The sequence below is a fragment of the Chiloscyllium punctatum genome, chromosome 9, assembly GCF_047496795.1.
Source record: "Chiloscyllium punctatum isolate Juve2018m chromosome 9, sChiPun1.3, whole genome shotgun sequence".
Lineage (NCBI taxonomy): Eukaryota > Metazoa > Chordata > Chondrichthyes > Orectolobiformes > Hemiscylliidae > Chiloscyllium > Chiloscyllium punctatum.
In genome coordinates, this window is record NC_092747.1 from 127,344,556 (window position 1) to 127,362,738 (window position 18,183).

The 18,183-nt window shown below is 44.7% G+C and overlaps 1 protein-coding gene across 4 annotated transcripts in view; it reads right to left on the bottom strand.

The window, feature by feature from the left end:
- cep126 (centrosomal protein 126) overlaps positions 1-18,183 on the bottom strand; it is a 116,828-nt gene that overhangs the window by 84,297 nt on the left and 14,348 nt on the right. For all 4 annotated transcript variants that reach the window (XM_072578244.1, XM_072578242.1, XM_072578243.1 and 1 more), the window contains exon 3: positions 4,469-4,620. In XM_072578244.1, the coding sequence (XP_072434345.1) occupies positions 4,469-4,620 (152 nt within the window). The remainder of the gene's footprint in view (positions 1-4,468; positions 4,621-18,183) is intronic.

Below are 18,183 nucleotides of genomic sequence, written 5' to 3' on the forward strand. Positions count from 1 at the left end.
AGCGTAGAGGGACGAGCTGAGAATAGTTCACAGGTCGGCGTAACATCGAGGGCCGAAAGGCCTGTTCTGCACTGTATCGTTTTATGTTGCTCTATGTTCTAAACAGAGACTGGGTAGGCTGGGACTTTTTTCACTTGAGTGTAGGAGGTGGAGGGCTGACTTTATAGAGGTTTATATAATCATCAGGGGTGTAGATAATGTGAATAGCAAAGTTCTTTTCCTAGGGTGGGGAATTTAAAATGAGAAGGATATTAAAGGAACCTGATTTTAAAGGAACCTGAGGGCAACTTTTTCACAGAGGGGGTGGTTTGTATATGGAATGAACTGCCAGAGGAAGTGGTAGAAGCAGATACAGTTGCAACATTTAGATAGATACATGAATAGTAAAAGGTTTAGGGAGATATGGGTCAAACACAGGCAACAGGATCTAGTTTAGTTTGGGAAATTTGGTCAGCATTTATGAATTGGACTGAAGGGTCTGTTTCCATTCTGTATGTCTCTATGACCCTAATAGGCAAAAATGGGTACTGCAGATGCTGGAGATTAGAGTCAAGATTAGAGTAGTGCTGGAAAAGCACAGCAGGTCAGGCAGCATCTGAGGGGCAGAAGAATCAACATTTCAGGCAAAGGTCTGATGAAGAGCTTTTGTCCGAAACATCGATTTTCCTGCTCTAGTATCATTACCGCCCAAATGATGTCTCGGTGATATAATTTTAGCTGCTGCATGCTGCAGACAGAATTCTTGTTCTACAGTCCTATGTGACTTTTATTATTTTCTGGAGGGACAGATAGTGTTGAGAAGCAGGGAAGATGCAGAAGAACTTGGTCAGGCTAGGAGTTTGGGCAAAGAAGTGGCAGATGGAGAACAATGTGGAAAAGTGTGAGGTTATATATTTTGGTAGGGAGAATAGAGGCCAAGACTGGTTAATTAATGGGGGAAGGCTTTGGAATTCTGAAGCATAGAGGAACTCAGAGTCTTAATTCAGGATTCTAAGGTTAACTTGCAGGGTCAGTTAGCAGTTAGGAAGACAAATGCAATGTTGGCATTCATTTCAAGATGGCTAGAATATGAGAGCAGATATGTGGGGTCAGGGACCCCAGAACTAGAGGGCATAGGTTTAGGGTGAGGGGGAAAGATATAAAAGAGACCTACGGAGCAACTTTTTCACATGGAGGGTGGTACGTGTATGGAATGAGCTGCCAGAGGAAGTGGTGGAGGCTGGTAAATTGCAACATTTAAGAGGTATTTGGATGTGTATATGAATAGGAAGGGTTTGGAGGGATATGGGCCAGGTGCTGGCAGATGGGACTAGATTGGGTTGGGATATCTGGTCGGCATGGACGGGTTGGACTGAAGGGTCTGTTTCCATGCTGTACATCTTTATGGCTCTATGTACTGCTGAGGCTGTATCAGGCTCGGGTCAAACTGCATTTGGAATATTGTGAGCAGTTTTAGGTCCTGAAAGGAAGGATGTGTTGACATTTGAGCAGGTCCATAGGAAATTTACAAAAATGATCCCAGGAATGAAGAGCTTGTTAGCTACTTTTGAGAAGACTTGTAGCTCAGGTTGAGGAGCTGGATATAGGTTTGCTCGCTGAGCTGAAAGGTTCATGTTCAAATATATCGTCACCATACTAGGTAACATCATCAGTGAGTCTCCGGATGAAGCACTGGTGGTACCGCCCACTCTCTATTTGTGTGTTTCAGTTTCCTTGGGTTAGTGATGTCATTTCTTGTGGTGATGTCATTTCCTGTTCTTTTTCTCAGGTTGTGGTAAATGGGATCCAAGTCAATGTGTTTGTTGATAGAGTTCCGGTTGAAATGCCATGCTTCTAGGAATTCTCATGCATGTCTCTGTTTGGCTTGTCCTAGGATGGATGTGTTGTCCCAGTCAAAGTGGTGTCCTTCCACATCTGTATGTAAAGATACTAGTGAGAGAGGGTCATGCCTTTTTGTGGCTAGTTGGTGTTCATGTATCCTGGTGGCTAGATTTCTGCCTGTTTGTCCGATGTAGTGTTTGTTACAGTTCTCACACGGTATTTTGTAAATGACATTAGTTTTGTTTGTTGTCTGCACAGGGTCTTTCAGGTTCATTAGTTGCTGTTTGAGTGTGTTGGTGGGTTTGTGGGCTACCATGGTGCCAAGGGGTCTGAGTAGGCTGGCAGTCATTTCCGAGATGTCTTTGATGTAGGGGATAGTGGCTAGGGTTTCTGGATGTGTTTGCTTGTTGGTGTTTGTTTCTGAGAATTCAGCGGACTGTGTTCATTGGGTACCTGTTCTTTTTGAATACACCGTATAAGTGATTTTCCTCTGCTCTGCGTAGTTCCTCTGTGCTGCAGTGCGTGGTGGCTTGTTGAAATAATGTTTTAATACAGCTTCATTTGTGGGTGCTGGGATGATTGTTTCTGTAGTTCAGCATTTGGTCCGTATGTGTTGTTTTCCTGTAGACGCTGGTTTGAAGCTCCCCATTGGCTGTTCGCTTGACTCCGACATCTAGGAATGGCAATTTGTTGTTGCTTTCCCCCTCTTTAGTGAATTTTATGCCAGTAAGGGTATTATTGATGGTCTTGAAGGTTTTCTCCAATTTGTTTTGCTTAGTGATGACAAAGGTGTCATTATCCATACAGCAGACCCAAAGTTTGGGTTGGATGTTGGCAGAGCTGTTTGTTCAAGTCTCTGCATTACTGCCTCTGCTAAGAACCCTGATATTGGAGATCCCATGGGTGTTCCATTGGTTTGTCTGTAGGTTTTGTTGTTGAAGGTGAAGTGGGTGGTAAGGATAGGTCCACTAGCTTGATGATACTGTCCTTGCTGATGTAATTGGTGGTGTTTGGTGTACATGTCTGTGGTTCTTCCAATAGTCAGTGTTTCCTTGGCCAGGTTGACGTTGATGGATGTGAACAGTGCGGCTACGTCAAAGGAGACCACTATTTCATCTTCTTCTATCTTGGTGTCTTTGATGGTCTTCAAGAATTCTTGTGTGGAGTGGATGGAGTGGCATGAGTCTTCTACTAAGCGTTCTAGTCTTTGGTGTAGCTCCTTGGCTAATCTATAAGTTGGTGTTCCAGGTAGCGAGACTATGAGTCTGAGGGGGTTTGTGAATTTTGGGTAATCCGTAGAAGCGTGGTGTGTTGGATCCATCAGGTTTCATTTTCTGGAAGTCAGTCTTATTTATTTCTCAAGATTTCTGAAGTCTTTTGGGTAGGGCTGTGATTTGGTTCTCTAGTTTACTACCTGCAAAGGACACTTGGCAGTCATTTTAAATCAAATAGACTACATTGAGAAAGCAAATGCACTACTTACAGATACCAACACTTACCAACAAGTGGCGATTGACCCGAACCCACAGCTAGAGAACTGAATCACAGCCCTACTCAAAACACTTCAGACATCTGGAGAAATAAATAAGACTGACTTCCAAAAAATGAAACCAGACAGATCCACAACTCGCCATACAAAGCTATGACCCACTCTCACTAGTATCCTTACATACCGATGAAGGTCACCACTTTGACTGGGACAACACATCCATCCTAGGACAAGCTAAACACAGAGATGCAGGAGAATTCCTGGAAGCATGGCATTCCAACCGGAACCCTGTCAACAAACACATTGACTTGCATCCCATTTACCACCCCCTGAGAAAAAGAACAGGGAATGACATCACCGCAGGAAAAGACATCACTAACCCAAGGAAACCCAAACATATAAACAGAAAGCGGACCATGCCACCAGTGCTTCATCTGGAGGCTCACTATGATGTTACCTAGTATGGTGACGAAACGTCTGAAAACGAACCTTCCAGCTCAGTGAACAAACCTACATCCACGAAGAGCTTGTCATATGAAAAACAGTTGAAGACTCTGGGTCTGTACTCAATGTAGTTTAGAAGGATGAAAGATGGATCTCATTGAAACTTACAGAATACTGAGAGGCCAGGATAGAGTAGATGTGGAGAAGATACTTCCACTTGTGGGAGAGACTAGGACCCGAGGGCACAGCCTCAGAGTGAAGGGACAACCCTTTAGAACTAAGATGCAAAGAGATTTCTTCAGGCTCAAGGTGGTTAACCTGTCAAACTCATGTGGAAGAAGTCTGCGGAGGCCAAACCATTGAGTGTACTTAGGACGGAAATAGATAGGTTCTTGACTGGTAAGAGATTATGGGGAGAAGGCAGGAGAATGAGGTTGAGAAACATAGCAACCATGATCAAAAGGTAAAGCAGATTCAATGGGTCAAATAGCCTAATTCTTTACCAATACCTTATGGTCTTATGATCTAAACTACAGGTAGTAATTATGTTGCAAAACTGTGCATGGTCCTTGTTGGCTTATATCTGTCAACCTAAAGTTCCCCTGAAACCCTAACTCTCCTACACCTCTTAAACCTATTGAGGATGTAAATAATATGCAGATAAATAGAAAAGGCCCCCTGTCAAAAGGTTTAATGAAGAATTTTCATTCCAACCGATTCGGTTTTGCCTGCGCTGTGATGGTGGCAGATGGGCTCTCTGAAATCTCTCAGTTGCATCCTGTTGCTTCAGTTTTCGTTCTTGAAGCACTTCCTCTCTCAACTTCTGTTCCTTCTCTGCATTATCTCTGCGCTTCTCCTCAAGGGCCCTGTAAACAATACAAAATTCTGTTTGAATAACTGAGCAGTGATTTATAAAGAACTTCCAGTCTCTTATTTAAGTATCATAATATATCTTAGATACCAGGTGAGAAAACACATGATGTAATTTCTTAGGACAAAGATCAACAAGTTGCTTCCTGGAATAGGCAATTCATCCTGGAAGGTAGTTTCCTCCCACACTCCTGACTTTTGTCTTGTAGATGGTAGACAGGTGTTGGGAGACAGAAGTGAATTGTTTTCCACAGAATTCCTAACCTCTGACCTGCTCTTGTAGCCACAGTATTAATATGGCTCGTTTAGTTCAGTTCTGGTCAATTGTAACTCCAAGGATGTTTTATTGGGGAACCCAAACTTGGCAAAGCCATTGAATAGCAAGGGAAGATGGTTAGATTCTCTTGTGCTCGAGGTAGTCATTGCCTGGCATTTGTATGGAGCAAATAAGGTGCAAATTCCACTAATGGGAGAGGATCTGCTTTTCTATAAATTCTAAATTCTTGCTTTATTATTTAAGTTAAAAAAAACACAATATAAAGAATTATCTAATGTTCTGATTCTGTTTTCAGTTTCATTCTGCATCAGTCAGACTGTATCTCCATCCAGGTCTCTTCTCAGGAATCTGTCAGTTATCTAAATTAATTAGGACTCAACAGTGAGTTCTCCAATTTCAAATAACCTCCCACCCGACCCCCCAACTCCTTTTCCAGCCCCTTCCCCTCACTGCCACTGCTCCCTATCACCAACTGGATTCATTCCTTCCACTGACCAACCAGCTCTTCACCTATCCCCACTTCATCACCCTGCCCCCACCCTCCCCCTTTATCTCCAGCTCCCCCTACACCCACCCCAGTCCTGAAGAAGGGTTACACCCAAAACATCATCTTCTCCACCTCCTGATGCTGCCTGTCATGCTGTGTTCTTCCAGCCTTCTGTCTCTCTAGCTGTCTATAATCGCCAATCAGTGGAAATAGTTTTTCACCATTCACTTTTTTTGTGTGTTTTTGGGCTAAAGGCAAGGATACGTTATGTTTTATTTACTGAAAATAAAATGATGGATTTTCTCCTGAAAGTGAATGCTTTCACAATAGGTGCAGGATTCCAAAGCATTGATGGAGCAGTGAGAAGGAATGACAAATCAGGATGCTGCTTGTTTTGCAGAGCCACTTAGATTTACAAACACTAGGCAATGAATATCTCCAACAGCAGAGTATCTAACCATCTTTCCTTACATGCAATTACTTTACAATCACTGAGTCCCCTATTAAAAACATCCTTGGAATTATCATCGACCAGAACCTGAACCAAACCAGCCAGATTAACATTATGGCTGCAAGAGCAGGTCAGAGGATAGGAATTCTGTGATTCCGCAACAACATTGCTTTTGCACTTTGCAGAGGTCGAGGTTTTTAGGGAAGGTTGTCCTGTTGAAAGTAACTTTACTAAGTTGAGGCAAAATATTCACTAAATTGTACAGAACTGCAGCCACAGTTCATCAGTATCAGAAGGTACCAATAATCCACTGGCTCTGACATTCATCAAGCAAATACTCTCCCTTGGATGTGGTTATGCTATTTTATGTTGAAGCAGCTGTATTAATTCAGGCAAACAAGGAAGATTCCATGACAGTCCAAGTATAGGCGCTGAAGATGATAAATTTTAATGGGGTGAGGTGAGTCATTTGTCGTGCAACACACAGCTGTGTTCTTGCTTTTTACAACACGGCTTGTTTAGTTATGTTTAGAGGTCAATGATGATCTCTAAAATATCAAAGCTGGCTATTTAGCAACAATGCTACCAGTTTAGAGTGAAGAATGATTGCAGCATGAATGCTCTCTGTCATCGTAAACTAAAATGTTAATGATGTCCTTTTATAGACCAGCATTGAATATACCATTATCAGAAGGGTTGCGAATGGAACTGAGCATAGTTCCCTACAATGAACTGAAGCCTCTATTTCCTTTGGAAGATTAGTGACAGTGACTTTGAAATGAATGGCAGGTCACAGCAGCCAGTGCTGGGATGTATGCAGTCTTCAGCAATTAGGGCACAGATGTCTGTGATACCTGCCTGGACAGCATTAGTCTCTTGCAAAAATAGCTCTTGATCATTTTCAGGTAGCTCTGCCTTTGCTTATGGATCCTATGCCAAGGGTATGACCTGATTCTGCCTGCTCCCTGCCATCTGCTTGGCATGTCTGATGGCAGCAGCTCTGCCCTTCTCATAGAAGTTGATGCTCTGTGAGCCATTCAGTCCAATGGGTTCTTATCTTCACTATCAGTCTCCCACGTGGGACCTTATCAAAAGCCTTGCTGAACTCCAAGTAGATTACATCAAAAGCATTGCTCTCATCTACACATCTGGTCACCCCACTGAGAGGTTTAATCAAACTGATCAGACATGACCTCTCCTTAACAAAACCACACTGATTGTTCTTGATGAATCCCTACCTCTCCAAATGCAAATTAATTCTGTCCCTTAGAATTGCTTCTAATAGTTTCTGACTGGCTTGTAGCATCCTGGTCTATCCCTCGTTCCCTTCTTGAATATTCTTACCACATTGGTTTTCCTCTAGTTCTCGGACACTGTTCCTGTGAACTGAAAATGTTTCATCCACCCCTGCTATTTCCTCCCTTGCCTTACTCAACAACCTATTAGGATTTCCCTAATATTTTGACAGCAAAATAGGAACAGTAGAAAGGTATCATTCATAACTCTTTATTATTCATTCAAGAGATGTGGATGTCACAGGCCGGGTAAGCATTTATTGTTCATCCCAATTGCCCTTAGGAAGGTGAAGGGGAACTGCCTCCTTGAAACATTACAGTCTATTTGGTGTAGGTATACCCAGAGCACTGTTAGGGAAGGAGCTCCCACAACTCGTAATGTCTGTTTATTATTTGTTTTCTTAATTAAATTCCATGTACTTTCTGCATCAAGTATTTATCCCAATATATTCAATATTAATCACTTTAATATTATGATGTTAGGTTTTAGCATGTATTTTCTTTCCCATGTCTTTACTCCAAGAGTAAAATTGAAAAGAACTTATACAAGTGTTAAGTCATTTTAGTCGCATTTTATAACATATAAGAATGAAAACGAAGAACCAGCAATAAAACAGAGACTGAGCAATTGCAGGATCAAAACTACCATTGTGTGTATTAACTATAGCATTTGTATAAGCTTTGTAGCTTCACAGCTACTTAACCGAATTCTGAACAAACTTGTAAACTTCAGATTTAGTTTTATTTAAATGCAGTTACCAAACCAAAGAAAGCAACCAACTTTATGACATAGTTACACTTCGTTTTACTAATAGGATTTTAAGAGTAGAGCCAAATAATTCCACAGAGCAGTGAAAGGAATGACATATTCGGCTGACCTGGAGAGGATGCGTGATGCCAGGCGGTGTACTCGGTGGCATCTTCCGCCAGGATCAACTGGGCCAAATGTTCCAGACTACTGGTCGGTCCGTGGTGGGTAGACTCTCTGCCGGAGGAGTTACGGGGGTTCAGCTGGAATACCACCCATCTCCTCTGTCGAGGGGGTCTACCTCGGCCCAGCTGAGGAGTTCTGGCCGGCCAATTGGCAGGATTAGCCCTCCCCAAGTGTCCATGACTTGCACATAACTGCATCAAGCGTTGGGTCTCCTTCCCTCCGATTTGTTAGTTATTGCACCTGTTTGATTGTTACTTTTCTTACTGGTGACGAACTCCTGATTAAAAGTGCATGTATTGGCTCTGGTAACTGCAAATTTTGAATGAGGGCGTGCGTGTGGTGGCAATAGGCATGGCTGTAAAACAAAGACAGCCTGAACTGAAATTAACGTTTTATCAAAAGTGAAGAAAGTTTTATCAATGCTGTTTTATCCAGTGTGAAGAATCCTTTTCACTAAGAATTCAAGTTCTCGATAAATGTCGACAGCTTTCGAGTATAAGAGTCTAGATTAGAGTGGTGCTGGAAAAACACAGCAGGTCAGGCAGCATCCGAGAAGCAGGAAAATCGACGGTTCAGGCAAAAGCCCTACATCAGGAATGGGGCATTCCTGATGAATGGCTTTTGCCCAAAACGTTGATTTTCCTGCTCCTCGGATGCTGCCTGACCTGCTGTGCTTTTCCAGCACCACTCTAATCTAGACTCTGATCTCCAGCATCTGCAGTCCTCACTTTTGACCAGCATTCGAATATAAGGCATCAGCTGAACAGCTGTTGTCTCACCTTCATATAACCACTCAAGGAATCTAAGAACTTCAAACTGCTGATTCTCGATCTTCCTTTTCATAATATACATTCTCTTTATACCTGTATTTGATGCTGCATTTTATTATTTTTCTTGGGATAAGTAAGTAAATAAGATTCCTCTTCTTGCATTTGAGAAAACCTCGTAACTGTTTCTTTAATTTTGAATAATACTACAATTAATGAAATGTTACATAGCTGTGTGTTAAAAGAATTGAATGTATTTATTGTGACGGTTTGAGGGGATACAAAGGGAGAGCCAACTCACTCTTCTTCAACTGGTTGTTAATAGTTCAGAGGTTTACAAACACAAAGTGGAATCTCCAAGTGATCGGGTAACCTACAGACCTGTTACTGTGCAGAAGGAGGATATTCAGCACATCTTGCCTGCACTGGTAACAGGTACAGAGATTGAAAGGATACGACTAGCAATCAGATGAATACCTGCAAATATAGACATATGGTCATACAGCTGTACAGCATGGAAACAGACACTTTGGTCAAACTCACTCATGCCGACTAGATATCCTAAATAAATCTAGTCTCATTTGCCAACATCTGGCCCATATCCCCCTGAAGTGAGATTTGACACAGGGCATGCTGACACAGGGCACACAGACACAAGATGGCCACTGAGTCATTACATGGAAAAGTACAGCTAAGCACACACAGATACTGCCTGAGGCCAACAGGATACCAGCACAATAGACACAGAATATAGATAATTAGTTTAAAGTGGGTGGGGGAAAGAATACACATCAATAACATCTACTGCCACCAAAGTGTCTTAGCCCAGTTACCATCTTCAATAGAAATGTTAACTACCTGATACTGCTTGTGTACAAGCGTTAATACATGGAAAATTATAGGCCAATTAGCCTAACCTCGGTTGTTGGTAAAATTCTAGAATCCATCATTAAGGATGAGGTTTCTAAATTCTTAGAAGAGCAGAGTCTGATTAGAACAAGTCAACATGGATTTACTAAGGGGAGGTCATGCCTGACAAACCTGTTGGTATTCTTTGAAGAGGTGACAAGTAGGTTAGACCAGGGAAACCCAGTGGATGTGGTCTATCTAGACTTCCAAAAGGCCTTTGATAAGGTGCCACACAGGAGGCTGCTGAGCAAGGTAAGGGCTCATGGTGTTCGAGGTGAGCTACTGGGATGGATTGAGGATTGGCTGTCTGACAGAAGGGCAGAGAGTTGGGATAAAAGGTTCTTTTTCAGAATGGCAGCCGGTGACGAGCGATGTCCAGCAGGGTTCAGTGTTGGGGCCACAGCTGTTCGCATTATATATTAATGATCTGGATGAAGGGACTGGGGGCATTCTAGCGAAGTTTGCCGATGATACGAAGATAGGTGGACAGGCAGGTAGTACTGAGGAAGTGGGGAGGCTGCAGAAGGATCTAGACAGTTTGGGAGAGTGGTCCAGGAAATGGCTGATGGAATTCAACGTGAACAAATGCGAGGTCTTGCACTTTGGCAAAAAGAATAAAAGCACAGACTACTTTCTAAACGGTGAGAAAATTCGTAAAGCCAAAGTACAAAGGGATCTGGGAGTGCTAGTCGAGATTCTCTAAAGGTCAACATGCAGGTTGAGTCTTTGATTAAGAAAGCGAATGCAATGTTGTCACTTATCTCAAGAGGGTTGGAATATAAAAGCACCATTGTGCTACTGATACTTTATAAAGCTCTGGTTAGGCCCCATTTGGAGTACTGTGTCCAGTTTTGGTCCCCACACCTCAGGAAGGACATACTGGCACTGGAGCATGTCCAGCGGAGAGTCACACGGATGATCCCTGGAATAGTAGGTCTAACATATGAGGAACGGCTGAGGATCCTGGGATTGTATTCATTGGAGTTTAGAAGATTAAGGGGAGACTTAATAGAGACGTACAAGATAATACATGGCTTGGAAAGGGTGGACGCTAGGAAATTGTTTCCGTTAGGTGAGGAGACTAGGACCCGTGGACACAACCTTAGAATTAGAGGGGGTCATTTCAGAACAGAAATGCGGAGACATTTCTTCAGCCAGAGAGTGGTGGGCCTGTGGAATTCATTGCCGCAGAGTGCAGTGAAGGCCGGGACGCTAAATGTCTTCAAGGCAGAGATTGATAGATTCTTGTTGTCTCGGGGAATTAAGGGCTACGGGGAGAATGCGGGTAAGTGGAGTTGAAGTGCCCAGCAGCCATGATTGAATGGCGGAGTGGACTCGATGGGCCACGACCAATTACTGCAGCAATGGACTTCTTCGTAGCCGCTGGAACTGACAATGACTCGGTAACATTCCTCTGAAACTGACAATGATTCTGTAATGTTTTCTGTAAACAGACCATGCTGCACCAACAAAGACCCGATACCTGGACCATTATACCATGAAATATATAAAACATTGTGGCATGTGCTCCGAGGGGGAGAGAAGGCTCGTAGCTGCCAGCCGTGCTGCCAGACGTCCCTCTCTCTCCCTGGAGCTCTGGGTTCTTTGTACAATAAACTCCGTCATTGAATCCCAATTCTGACTCCAAGACTGGTGATTTCCCCACAACAACTGGCATAGTCGGCAGGATCACTTATTCCAGGTGCTCTGGTCAAAGGCCACGATCGGGGAGCTGGGGTAAGAGACATTTTGATTCTGCAAACAGGAAGAGTTAGACCAGGCCAAAGACACAGTTTAAAAGGGTATACCATTGTCACGTGTAACTTGTGCGATAGTAATGGGTTGAGTATAAGTGCATGTCTGTGGAGTGTCACTGGGAAAGTGTGCTAACTGGTGTGATAACCAGCTGCTTATGCTGAAACGACCCAAGGACAAGGTAATGCCTGCCTCAAAAACCCTGCCCTAAGCCGGCTGTTGAGAGGGGTAGCCCTTCCCATGTGATGGTTGGGATTTGGAGTAGGCATTGAGGTGCCAAGGGCACTAGGAGTTGTGAAGTAAAAGTGGCAAAGTCAGGTAACATTGGACTCTGTAGGGGCGAGCAATGCAGAGTCCGTTTAGAGCCTGGTCGAAGGTTGGCTGCTGTCCGTTATTGTGTTTTAAATTGAAGTGGTGAGGAAAAGGAGCTGATCACTCTGACCAAGAGTCAAACTCCAGTGGAGCAGCATGTTACTGAGGTGGGGAGCATGGACTCTGTGAGTAACCGTGATATCCTGTCAGTCCACAGTAAAATGACAGAGCTTGAATAGTGGCAGTGGCTGGGAGGGTAATAAGACCCCCGGTAGACAGTACAGCAGGCTAGAGGTAGGTTTCTGGGCCTCGTCAGTGGTGTTGGAACAGAAGAGATGGCCGGGAAGTAGAAGAGTCCGGGTAAAGAGCGTACCCTATTCAGCCAACATTCCCAGCTAACCCATCAATACCGACTTGTACTGGTGGTCGGGAGGGTAGAGAAGTTTCACCAATAGGGAGCCCACCTTTTTAGGAGGCTGCTATGGCCATATGCACAGAGCTGGGACAGTATTAGTGGCCAGGGGGTAGAGAAGTCCCACTGGTTAAGAACACTTTTCTGTTGGTGGTATCGGGGGTGGGGGGGGGGACACAATCTGTGAGGTGGCAGATCAGGGTTTTAAAGGGGATACTGCAGACTCCCTTATTGAGAAATACAAGACAGACAGACTAGCGCTGACAGAACAGATGAAGAAAGGGGGTTGAGACCCATCCCTGACATTAGTACAGCAGCGGAATTGGATTGACAAAGAAAAATGAAGTAAAACTAAAAAGATAGGGGTAATGTTAGAGCACCAATTTGCGGGCCTAATTGAACAAGAATGAATTAATGAGCTGGAAGATAGGATAAAGGAGCTAGAGCAAGGATTAGAAAAAGTACAGGAGGAAAGGGAGATTCTCCCCTCCTACAAAACTGTACAGCAGGGACCAACTGCTCCCTCAGCACAGCAGAAAGTGCAAGAATATAATCTAGCGCCAATCACTTGAGGGGGAACAGAGTTTGCAGCCAAAAGCAAACAATAAACCCTTTATCCAGGGGGAATGGCAACAGATCATGGCCTTCCTGGGCAAATTACAGCCCCAAGTACAAACATGAGGTTCTGGGAAGAACTAGATAGTATATGGGTAGGGCACCAACTGCACGTGAGGGATAGATACCAGCTGGTCTGGGCAGCTTGCCCAGCGGACAACTGGAGATGGGTAGCTGGCAGACCCGAAGAGATCCAGCGGGTGTAAGGAAATGCTCCCATGAATTGGAGCAAAATCACGACCACTAAACAGCTGAAAGGGGAAGGAGCCTCTGAGTATGGGGATACCAGGAGTGCTCTCTAGTGCCCATCAATCCATCCTGAAAATGGGAGTGATAATGTCCCAAAATTATGATAACCTGGTAGAGGTGGCTAGCAGGGTGCAGGAGGCAGAAGCTCCCGCAATAAAAACAAAACCCGACAGAGCAGCCTACCGGAACGGAGATGAAGGCAGAAGCAAATTATCCTGTCACAGGGACACTACCAGAGACTGTAGAGCCCCACAGGCAGAGAATAGGATAAGGAACAACGTAAAGTACTGCAGCCACTGCAACAGAGCAGGGCATACAGAGGCAGGGTGCTGGGAAAAGCATGGAGTCTCCCAAACACCAGCCAGAATACCGCGGAAACACGGGACTTCCAAGGTCCACAGAGGTGACAACCAGCTACCCCTGTTCATAAGGGAAAGAGAGAGGGGAGGATTTACATGCCCGCAGTAGTTGGAGGTGGAAAGTGTGAAAGGTTGGTAGACACAGGAATAGCCATATCTATCACCAACTTACCGTTACCCCACACAAACAAAATGATCCACCTTACCAGGGTAGGAGGAGATAATACATTGCTTACTTAAGCGAGACTACCCTCGTGGAAATCAACGACATATATTTCCCTGTGAGATTTTATGTACGCCATAATAATGAAGGCACCATAATGGGTAACAATCTCATGAAGGAATACGAAGTCTTAACTGACTGTGCAAAAGGAAAATTTGATCTGGCCGAAACAGGATGGTCAAAAGATCGAGACCAGGAGCCTTACAAGTCACCTGAAGACGATTAAAGTAGATACAGCCACCAGTAGGGACTGTCACCTCGAAAAGGGGGGACTCGGAGCCATCTGCACCTCCATCCCTGAGGCATAGGCAGAGACAAAGTGAGACACAGGTTTAGTCAAGATAGACCCTACAATGGTGCCCAGATCTGAGCATAAGCCCCACCAGGAGTATCTAATCAAGCCTGAAGCAGAGAAAGCAGTTGTGGAGATAGTGAAAGGACTAGTGAAACAGGGAATCCTGAGAGAAACCACAAGTACAGCCAATTCCCCAACATGGCCAGTAATAAAGCCTGATGGGAGCGACAGACTCACCATTGACTATACAAGGCTAAACAAGGTCACCTCCAAATTTCATCCTATTGGAGCAGACTCCTCCACAATTCTAAATGAATTGGCCCTTGAGCACAAAAGTTTCACAGAATTAGACATAGCCAATGGATTCTGGTCCATCCCACTATAACCTGCATCCCTGAATAAATTCACCTTTACAGTAAGGGACTGGCAGTACACATGGACTCACCTACCACAAAGGTTCCACAACAGCCCCACTATTTATTACAGAGTGATGAGGGACATCCTCAACAAAATAGATGTACCAGAAGGAAGCAATGCCATACCCCAATATGTGGACGATATCCTTACTGCTTCAGTGTCTGAATCAGGACACCAGGAAGCTTTATACCCCGTGTTGCACGAGCTGGCAGCTGCAGGGTTAAAGTCAGCCCTACATAAGCACAAATTGGACAAGCACAAGTCCTATACCTGGGACACCTTATATCCCAGGGACTCAAGGAAATGCCAAGTGATTGAATGAAGGCAATTCAGAAAATACTATGATCCGTTACTGTAAGGAGAGTCAAAAAGGTCTTGGGGTTATTTAACTATAGCCGGAGCTTTATACCAGAGTTCACAAAATTGGCTGAACTGATTCAAAAACTAACCAAAGGGGCAAGCCCATCCTGGAAAGTGTGACCTGGGGACCAGAACAGGAAGAGGTTTACAGTGAGCGAAAAGCTCGGTTAATATCAGCCCCCAGGCTGCCAGATCTCAGTAAGGTCTTCCACATACATTGCAATAGTGAGGGAGGATTTCACTCTGCAGTGGTCACACAGGGCCACCGTGGCAGGAGAAGACCCAGAGGGCATCCCTCTACCACAGAAGGGCCAGTAGTCACTGGGCTGCCCAGATGCAGAGCCGCCTTAGACTGTGCTGCTTGGGTTGTGAGGGTCAGCGAACCCATAGTAATGGCAGGGAATGTCATCCTCCAAACCAAACACACCTGAGTGGAAATGTTAAACACTGGAAAGCTGAGGGCCTTTTCCAATATAAGAAGGGCAAAGTGGAAGGCAGCTCTCCTACCACCAAGTCAGTCCGTGGTACTAGTTAGGGATACGGGAGAAAACCCACCCGAGAGAATTCAGGACACAGGGGAACCACACAATTACTGACACTGTATGGAGATGAAGATAGGGGTAGGGTAAAGGATACCCCCCGAGACAAAGCCAAGGTGATCCTCTTCATGTATGGGTCACGGAAATATATAGTGGGGTTGCCCTGCACAGGATGGGCTGTGGTAAACAATAAACTAGAGGCAGATATGTCAGCAAGGATTGATGGACGTCAGTCCGCATAAGTAGTAGAGATAGTAGTACTAACCAAAGCATTTGAGCTGTCGAAGGGGAGAATTGTGAACATTTATATAGATAGGCAATATGCCTCTGGGGCTGTACATGACTACATGGTTGCATGGGGGAGAAGAGGGTTCACCACCGCTGGGGGAACCCCCATCAAACACCAGTCAAGAATCCAAGCACTGCTGAGCACCAGCGAACAGCCAAAAGAGGCTGCAGTAATAAAAATCAAAGTGTACCTAAAGGAGCCAGGGAAAGAGAGTCCAGGCTGGCTGCAATGTAAAGGGAACCAAGCCGCAAACCGAGCAGCCCAGCAAGCCTTATAGCAGGAAATCGTCGATGAGGTTCCAATAATAACAACAGAACTAATGGAAGATGCCATTCACATACAGCAGCTGTAGGAGGACACCCCGCAGGAAGGGGAAAGAGAGATGGAAACTGCAAGGAGCACTTAAAGGGGAGGACGGTGTCTGGAGGCAAGTGCACAAGGTGGTAGCACCAGCGTGCAGACAAAACACCTTGCTCAAACTGCACCACGGGCTCTTACATACAGGCAGGGAAGCTATGATAGCAAGTCAAGGGAATGGGAAGGGATATAGCCAAACATTGCCACAGATGCGTGGTTTGCACACAGCACAACCCAGGTAGACACATAAAAGTTAGGATGGGTCACCGACCAAGGCCGGGGAGCCTGGGAACACCTCCAAATGGATTTCACAGGGCTACTACCACCTTCTGTGGGAAAATATACTGCCTGGTCATCAGGGGTTCACCTTGTGATTAGAGGCATTCCCCACCGAAAACTATACTGTTACTGCTGTAGCCTGGTAATCCCGAGGTGGGAGGGGGAGGAATACCCCCACAGATCGACTCTGATCAAGGGACACATTTCACAGGCAAAGTTATGAAAATTGTATGCTGGTATTAGGGATAAAACAAAACGTTCATATCTCCTTTCACCCCCAGAGCTCAGGGATGGTAGAGGGAATGAACAAAACCCTTAAAAAATGCTTTAGCTAAGGCCGTACAGACACCAGAGAGGACACGGGCCAAAGTGCTGCCAGCCACACTAATGAAATTAAGAGCCATCACGAATCAGGCAACTGGACTAACACCTTACAAATTAATGACCGGATGAGCAATGCATTACCAGAGACCATGATAAAAGGTAGAACCAATGTAGGTTTGCTAAAAGACAAAATTTGGAGATATGTACTGGAATTAAGCACCCAACTAAAAGGGATGCAAACATTGGTAACTGAGAGACAAGAGCAAAAGGACAAGACAGGGGAATTCGAAACCTTCCGTGAGGTGCCAGCAGCTGGGAGCCATGTCCTCGTACGAATTCTGCCTGACAAACCAGGTTTTGCCCCAAAATGGAATGGGCCATACGAAGTTATAATCAGTGGGGACACCTGTGCCTGTACTGGACCCAATTTAAATCGTATAAGGACTCCTGCAAATGAACTAATTATGATTGACCAAGCCTCCAGGCACAGACAGGAACTGCGAGCAAGACAATAACTAAGGGGAGAGCACTGAGACCACAACAAAGCAAACCACCTAGAGGCACGGATCAAACTGCTGACAAGACACAGAAATCACCTACTGTTGCCGACTTCAAGGTACCATTGTAAAAAAAAGGGACACTGACTATTAACCTCATTTAACTTTAATCATGTACATACTCAAGTATATATTACTGTTTCTAAATGTTGTGATAGCCGGAAGCCTGTCAGGATTTGAGGATAACCCCTTTTACAAAACCCACCTAAGTTTACATGGGAACCGAACTGTCTGTTACCCACTGGTGCAACCAGTCGAATCCCTATTTGTGGCCACCCCTGTGTGCATCCCTCGCGACTTATACACAATAGATACCTTGGGCGCGCCATGTAAGGTACAGCTAGGAAAATAAATAAGGAGACTCCAGGGTAGGTCTGTGGAATTGGTCATGTCCACTGGCCCATAGGGTCAGGCACCCCAACAGAGGGAGGGGAAGACCTATTTAAACATCCCTGATTACCCACTCTGTTTCATGGGGTAGGGATGGAGATGTATTTATGCCTTGGTATCTAGAAACAGTTCATGCATGCAGACAAAATGTACTCACCAGCACTGTACAATCACCCGAAGATAACTTACCTGCACCTGCAGCGAATGGGCATGCTTGAACGCGACCACGGGAAGACAGTTTATATGTGGACAGTGCAATGGCACTCACATATCTTTGGTGGGGAGGGCAGCAGGGGTCGTCAGCGCTAAAAACCAAAACGACATTGAGTGTGGATTGACAAGCTTAGGGAACAATACACCAAAGGCTCTACAAGCAACCAATGGTGAATTGGTTGAACTCAGATTTTACGCACAGCAGACACATTACATGGTGGATTATCAGTCAGCCCAGTAAAGGGGAGTATGTACAAATCATTTGTGACAGTGTATAACCCATGTCATTAAAGATACTTACAATATTACACAGGCGATCAAAAATATTAGGGACCAGCTAGGTGACTTCAGACAAGGAGCAGCAGGAGGAGAGAGCTGGCTAGAATGTCTGATAGGCAAATCCTGGGGACCCTATTTGGCACACGGGATTACTCTCCTTATATCACTCATACTGGTATTCTGCCGAGGCCTTGGGTGTATAACCTTTGCCGTAA